At 43.6% G+C, this 7861-nt stretch overlaps 1 protein-coding gene across 1 annotated transcript; it reads right to left on the bottom strand.

Moving 5' to 3' along the window:
* Positions 1-1887: 1887 nt before the first annotated feature.
* On the bottom strand, positions 1888-7446 carry LOC119741287 (NXPE family member 3-like). Its single transcript, XM_038217040.1, has 4 exons — positions 7288-7446; positions 5615-6402; positions 4575-4654; positions 1888-3660 (listed from the first exon to the last, which is right to left on the bottom strand). Exons 1-4 carry the CDS (start codon positions 7444-7446, stop codon positions 2879-2881), a joined length of 1809 nt encoding a protein of 602 aa, XP_038072968.1. The 3' UTR covers positions 1888-2878.
* Between the last annotated feature and the right edge of the window lie 415 nt (positions 7447-7861).

Raw genomic sequence — 7861 nt, 5'->3', positions numbered from 1 at the left:
GAGTCCGTCAAAAGTGGACTCGAGTCCGTGAGCCCAGACTCGAGTCCCATAAGCGGCCGCCGTTGTCTGAGGGCTTGCGATAAGTCGTGCATTCGTGTCCCATCGAGTCAGCTTGTGACTTTTTTCCTCAGAACCCCTAGGACTGCAGAGAATATACAGTGTCGGTGATGGGATCAAATCCTCCTCTCGTGAGCTGAGTAGGCTGCACAGGCTGTGATACGTCATGTTGTCACTACTGTAACAGGCTCGAAAACAAATAAAATGCCTCGTTTTTCCGAAGTCGGACTTATGAGGCGTCTGACCTATGAGGCGGAATAAATAAATTGTATGCCTCCTCAAATGTCCAACGCCTCATAAGTTCGAAATTTCGGACTTATGAGGTGTCGGACCTATGAGGCGTCGGACTTATGATACGGCCCTTTTGTATATGGACATTTCCACACTAACGGGTTACAATTGACTGCAAATTTGGGATTTGAGAGGGGGACACTGGAGAGAACAGCAAAGCAAGATATTTTGTTCAGTTGTTTCCTGTGCCTTCCTGAGAACTTAATGATCATGTGTACAAACAATATAGAAAACCTTCTCTGTAACTTTAGAAATTGCAGGGGTCATCGTAAAAATTACGTCCGTAACAAAAGACAGAATGTTTGCGACAGATTGACACGACACTAATTATCATGTGTCTGAATTTACCCAAATGTCATCTCATTCATATGATAACCCATAAGGAATGCTAACAGCCACAATGAACACAATTGTGTTGGTCTTTACGACACTTATAGGTAACGTATGTAAACGTGGACAGAAATGTTGTGACGTTTTCCTGTCCATGCTACATACGTATTCTGAACATAATACCCTGTGACATCTGATTGTCTTGGTTTTTACAGGTAACAATGCTGTAGGGATAAGAATGAAAAGGTACAATATTTGATAAAGACATAACTTTCTTTAACAAACATTCTATCCATGTTACGTACGTAGCACAGTGAGCATAAATATCTTGTCAAATTTGCCTGGAAAGTCTTAAACTCTTTAAAAGCACAACCCTCAACAATGGGGTGGACACATGTACAAGTGGAAAATGGGACAAACAACTTGATATTATTACCCTGCTTCATTTCCCAATCCCATGTCACACTTTTGTACTCCTAGTGTGGAAAGGCCCATTTACCCAAAACAGTGCCCTATTGTGTCCGCCATATCTCAAATAGGCTAATTACAGCCTTAAACAATAATTGACTTAAAACAAGACAGGCACAGCTCTTCTGCTATTCTAAACAAAAGGCCTTCCTGTGCTATGGACACAAAACGGACGAATACAGGCACATTATCAGTTCGATGGAGAAATCACTCTGAACATTTTTGTAAAAAGCAATTGCCCCATTGACAGATTATTGAACAATGGCTTGCACAATATTTTCGCTTTGAAGGTTGCCTTCCTGATAGAATTAGTTGCACGGTAGGATCGGTTTGTTGGTTTAGTTCCATTGTCCATGTCCATTTATTCTTAACCCTACCAGACTCAACACTGTGCATCAGGTGTGTGGGACATTGGTGCAGTGAGCCATCAGTACCAATGCATTAACAGCCAATTCAGAAACTGCGAGAGCTACAATCCTGGCCAAATATCGCTGGGCCTCCAACCCCCCCCCCCCCCCGGCCCCCGTTTAATGTTGTCTCTCATTGCGCGGTGTGTGCTCCATCAGCTGGAGAGAACAACATTGACCGGGGGAGCGGGGGAGTGGGTGACCGTGGAAGGCTCAGGAAGTGTCCCAACCAATAATTTGGCCGGGATTGTAGTCCACATTATCCTGCTGCAGTTGGTGACTACAGACTCTGAGGCAGTCTGGCCTTTAGATATTTTTGACCTGATGGATCTTGCTACACATGAGCAGGCATTTCAAGTGTTGCATATGGCTGTGTTCAGCAGGGTTTCTGGTTAGGCTTAAAGACTCATTCAGCAACCACAGTTAGAAAAGACATAACTGAGGTGAAAACACCTAGGCACGTATCGCAGTATGTTCCTAAATTTGAGGTGCGAGTGCAAATTAATGAACATGCCTTTGGTCAAAGAAGCAGTTTGATGTGCAGCGTTCTCTCAAGCATGGCACATGAGCAGCAGAATTGTCAATTTGGTTTTGGCAAGTTAGTTCCTAGCCAATACTTGACAACCATTTTTATTGTGCCACCATTGCCAAACTCGAGAACACAAATAAGCTTCCTCCCCTGTTGGCAAAATGTACACAGGCGGCCCTTAGTAATGTAAATTAATGGGAGTTTTCTTGCAGAGAAAATAAACTGCTGCTTTGTTTTTGTCAAGGTAACTATTCTGGACAACTGAGACTAGTCTGTTTCTTGAATCTGCCAGAAGTTACTAGAAGTATCTGGAAGGCACTAGAGGTAGTGATAAAAGTATCTAGACATGTTTGCAGGGCTCTCGGTACCTCTTCATGACCCTTTCAGCAATGTGTTCCTGTAGGAAATAATTGTGCCAATGCCTATGTGTAATGTGCTTTAACTAGCTACTAGTGTTTTATTAACACTAAGTAATGTGTTCTAATTAGCTGCTAGTGTTTTTAACACTAGGTAATGTGTTCTAACTAGCTGCTAGTGTTTTTAACACACTCAGAAGTACATGTAATGTGTTCTAACTGGTTATTCGTGTTTCTCACACACTAAATACATGTTATGTGTTCTAACTCGCTATTCGTGTTTCTCACGTACTAAGTAATGTGTTCTAACTAGCTACTAGTTTTTCTTGCACACTGTAATGTGTTCTAAATAGCTATAGTGTTTCTCGCACACTAAATTAATGTGTTCTAACTGGCTGTTAGTGTTTCTCACACACTAAGTGATGCGTTCTAAGTAGCCATTAGTGTTTCTCACACACTAAGCCGAGTAACATCTTAAGCTCTTCTCTGACAACTTCCATGGGCATGTGAACATTGTTTGTTTTTGGGTAAGCTAGATTGATGTCCCACAGTGGTAAGAACCACACGCCTATGCCGTGGAAGGTTTCTTGGTTAATCAAGCCCACCTGCCAGATGAGATAATCACTTCCATAAATAATGGCAGAGGAGGTCTTATGATTCCTAGGATGCGGTCCCTTGACGACAATTGGCACATCCGGACACCTCTTACGGAAGCGAATGACCGCCTCTCGTATCAGCTTAGTCCTGGTAAGGTAGCTGTGATGGGTCCACTGTGTGAAGTGAGCCCAGGGACTGATCACAACGATGTAATTGCATGCCGGGTCGTCCAACCCATCGAAGACATCCACCTCAAACATGGTGTCTTTGACGTCCACGGCGTAGCTGGCCAGAACGTGGGGGTGGATCTGGAACCACATGGTTAGGTTGAGTTCCTCATAGACCCGGACCATATGGCAGCAGTATATGTCACCAGGCGGCTTAACCCCACGGACACCAATCAGCCTACTCAGAGCAGTGAACCACTGCCTGGTGGTAGAGTCCCCAAGGAGCACAAGTCGCTTGTTCTGTAGGCACTGTCCCAGTTGCTTCTTTTCCAACCAGTCCGTCCTCATGGCGCAGAGTAAGGAGTGCCACACACCGTCCTTCCAGTATCCTTGGAATTTCGGAATGGGCTGGTCAGGACGACAGCGTGGTAAATCCTTCCTGACCAATTCACCGGTTCCTTCAAAAACAAAAATCAGTTACATGAATGGGATTGGATGCAGAGATGTGGGTATACCTCCCCCAAAAAAAATTAAGATAAAAGAAAAATTAACAAAACACTATAACAAGTCAAATCAAATCAACTACCTTCTTTTTAGTGGATGTCCAGAAAGAAGGTGACTAGTTTTAATTCACTGAATACATACGAATACCTAGTAACCTTTTGTTGGCCGTTGAATAATGAAAATTGGCTTAAAACAATACACTGTATTCACAAGCAGCCTCGTTTCCAAAGACAAAGTATTTGCACAACTACCCTCTGCCAAAAAGTGATATTTTAAAACTGTCATCAATCATTCTTAATTTCATAGAGACGTCAAATGCTTGAAAGAGGAGGCTTTTGTCAGAACTAATGTATACATGAAGGTTACAACTGCACTATCTTCGCTGCCATTAAAAATGCTGTCTCCATGCTATTTTCGACTTTCCACCCCCCCCCCCCAAGATATTGTCAATCTTCTAGCACTGCAAAAGTGATTCACCTCTAAATTAATGAGACAGCAAACGAAGCAGTCCACCCTTGTTCAGTTAAATTACTACTCTATACATTTTCATTTTTTGGCGGCCAACAATAATCAAGTGGGATCTCGCAAAAGTAACCCCCCAAAACAGGACCGCTCGCTGAGGGTTGCAGGGAAAAACAGTCTTTTTGTTTTTCGCAAACATAATACACACAAATTGAAAGTTCTTTAGGAGAATAACGCTGGAGTTGTTGGCCAGCACGGGAGAGCGTCTTTAAAATGTGCCACCAGAAACTGGAAATAAAAGTAGCCTCCCTAGACCCTTGTTTTTTTTCCTGAAGGACCACTCTGTAAAATCTTTCCAAATCTTACTGTGACCATTTTTTCTCTAGTTCCTGAATAAAATGCGCACCTTTAATTGTCAAGTTGGAGGAGCATACGGGAGTGTAGGAGGAGTTGGAGGAGCATGATACCGGAGTGTAGCTGTTGGGACTGTACACAAAAAATGTACATGAACAGACAGGATTATTAAAATACATTAAAAGAGCACAATGAAATTAAAGAGATCAATGCTGCTTTCTAATAAGGTCTGAAAGATAAAGCCGTGATGCAGGATTGGTAAGCTTTTAAATTAGTAGTTTTCAAACACGTTCTTGTAAATGGATCGATAACGGTCGATGCTTTTGCACGCAAGGTGTAACCAAAAACCTTTCGTTATAACCAAGACTCTGTACTACCTGAATTCGTCTTTAGCACTATTCTCCCCATAGAAATGTATAAATGTGTGTAATTTTCCCGGAATTTCGCCCTATCCGATTTCGTACTAGCAGAAGTCGACTGTAAATGAATTGTGTCAAAAAGTTATAATTTAAGGTAGACTACTTGCACACCGTCCTTGACGTAAAAACACATAATTCTAATTAACAACAGAGAAGAATGCCGTAGAAACAGCCCATATGCTTCTCACCACAAGGAAATTTAGAAAACCAAATTATGATTATAAGAAAACATTGCCAGCACACTCTCGCAAAAAGAAGTCCGGCCATCACTGTATACAAAACCTCATTGGCCGGGGGTTTGGGGCGTAAACATTATCAGTCAGCTGATCACACTCAATTGACTTCGGCAAAACCGCAACGTCCGCAAGTCCCATCATAAAGAATAAGTTAACCAGACCATTTTTTCCAAGAGTGTGTTCTAATGAAACGACTTATTTCCGAAGACCCGATTATGGAAATATTTGAACACAGCTGGTTACAGCTTATCTAATGCTTTGAAAAATGCTTATCTTATGCTTTGAATCAGCTTTGAGATGTCCGGGATGCTGCACCCAAGCATGGAATATTTTTCCCCTACAAATTAAAGTGTTTTTTTTTGTAATGATTTTGCTGATACCATGACAAAATATGATTAGGAAAGGTTTACTTCATATTTATTTTTTATTGTACGTACCTGGCAAAAAGATAGGTCACGTTCTTTGTAAGTCTGGACACACTGCCTTCTATTCTAGCACCGTGGCCTTTCATGCGGTAGAGGGTCTCACACGGCACATTATCTTTATTCTCGCACACCAGCCTCGTATCCCCCATCGCTTTAGGATGTTCATACTCACATAAACCCGTCCAGTTGCCGGGGCCCCTGAAGTTACAACCGGTTCGCGGCCACTTTTCGTCCGTGACGTTGTCTGGGTGGTAAAAGCCAATGAAAGACACCCTATCCTTAGCAGGCCACACCACATTCCTGAGATGGTTTACCGCCTCGCCGGTGTGCACCAGGGTGAGGTTCAGGTTGGCTTTCCCGGCCCAGGCAGCTACCGTGAAGAGATCATAGGAACCGTTGCAGTGGTCTACTACGAAGCAACCGCAGCTCGCCTCAGGTTCACCTCTGGCAGACGCCAGTACGGCGAACCAGAAGTTCCCACCGGACACGCAGTGACGGTCCAGGGCGAGGTTGGACTCGATCCGGTAGTGGATGGTATCGCCTAACGTTACATTGTCCCATGGTGGGGACACCAGCGTGACGTTAGGTTCAACGAAGGTCCTCTTGCATTTGTTCCACGGTTTGGGACTGGAGTGGTTGGTAACCGGCCCGAAGCAGACCTTGCCTCTCTCATCCGCATCAGCGTTGCGATCAGCTGAGGTTTTTGAATGATGAGATCTTCTTTTTGGAGGAGATGCTATTCGCTTGGGAGGAGGAGGGTAGTGGGGATGATGCTTCACTTGAGGATTTTCATCTGCAATCTGAACAACCAACATGGTAATGAAACTGTACAGTAATTCTGTTATGCCTCAACTTACTAAAGCAAATGGTCCCAACTCACGGTAGTTGGGAAGATGCGATAGTCTATGGTACACATTTTAACACATGTCATTACAGATTAACCGCCGATATGTGAATAACTGGAAATGTATTCAACTCGAGTGTCAACTGATCTGGACACCACTTGAAATCTTCCACGCCCTCAAATTGTTCCCTGCAGATTTTGTGATGGTCTAAGAAAACAACCTCTCTCCCGGATTTTTTTTTTTTAAACGGTATAACATTTAACCTGAAGGCGCGGCCAGAAACAGCTTGTTTCTTATTAGGCGTGATAGGGAGAATTTCAACTGCTTAATTACAAACAAAATCACGAGCAAACTTGCCTGCAGCCCCTTTGCTAACGAAACATATCAGAGGAATCCCCATTATTTACGGTAAAGGTACTTATTAATAAAAATACAATGTACTAAAAAATGGAATGTACTCTCTTCTTGCCCGTTGTCTCTTGGCTGCTGCAACCTCTCGGCCTGAGGAGAGAGTTGCTTCAGAGAGTCCCATGCAGCCTCCTTCAAGACTGCGACTGGAACCATCAATGACCAGGTTCTTTTTATGTCGTGTGACGTGTGCAGCTATAATGTCAGATCAAGTTTTGACATCCAGGCCGCACCAGGGTGGCATACCTTTTGCTTGGTGGATGGCCTTAATACCGCTCAATCGTCTCAGAGGACAGTCATTCATAATATGAGGGATGGTCTGGTCTGGGTGCACACAGTCGCAGGAGGGGTTATCCCTCATCCTCCATTATAGGTGGTGGGCAGTTCTTGCACGAAGGGTACGGATCCTATTTAGAGTCACCCAATGTTTACAATGCTGGTTGAAGCCATGCAGGTGGCTCCGATGTAGGATCTGAAAAGGAGCTCTCTGTTGGCAATGTTGACATCTGTCCACTCTGACTTTGGGTCGAAGTTGGTGTCGTCAAGGGACTTGGCTGAGAACCAAAAGGGTTTGCGGGATTTCAGGCGCATCTTGGACAGGGACAGCTTCACCAGTTTGCATCCTTCTCACGCCTCACCGCACCCATCCTTAAAACATCGCATCATCGTTGGAATCCCTTATTCTCCTGACGACGGGCAGAGCATACTGTTCGAAACGTTGAGTCCCTCCGGTTCTTTTTCAGAACCACACTTACTCACAAAAGAGATTTATTCACATGGTGCTACCGCAAACTTATCTTGTCTTAGTATCTTTCCACCATGCAAACCTTCAAATCTCATATGTGAGATGCACAGCAAAGAAATGACGTTGAGCTTTACTTCCAGCTGCGAACAGATAACTGAGTGCCATCCGCGCCAGTCGATGTTCATATGACACCGGTATCTATCATTAAAGTTGTACGAGGGTCTCTGGTATTAAAGAATAGGATCCTTTTTGTTTAATTAT

Source organism: Patiria miniata, unplaced genomic scaffold (assembly GCF_015706575.1).
Source record: "Patiria miniata isolate m_02_andy unplaced genomic scaffold, ASM1570657v1 HiC_scaffold_5, whole genome shotgun sequence".
Lineage (NCBI taxonomy): Eukaryota > Metazoa > Echinodermata > Asteroidea > Valvatida > Asterinidae > Patiria > Patiria miniata.
The sequence above is the reverse complement of the archived record's forward strand: the minus strand, read 5'-3'. Positions and strand labels throughout refer to the sequence as shown.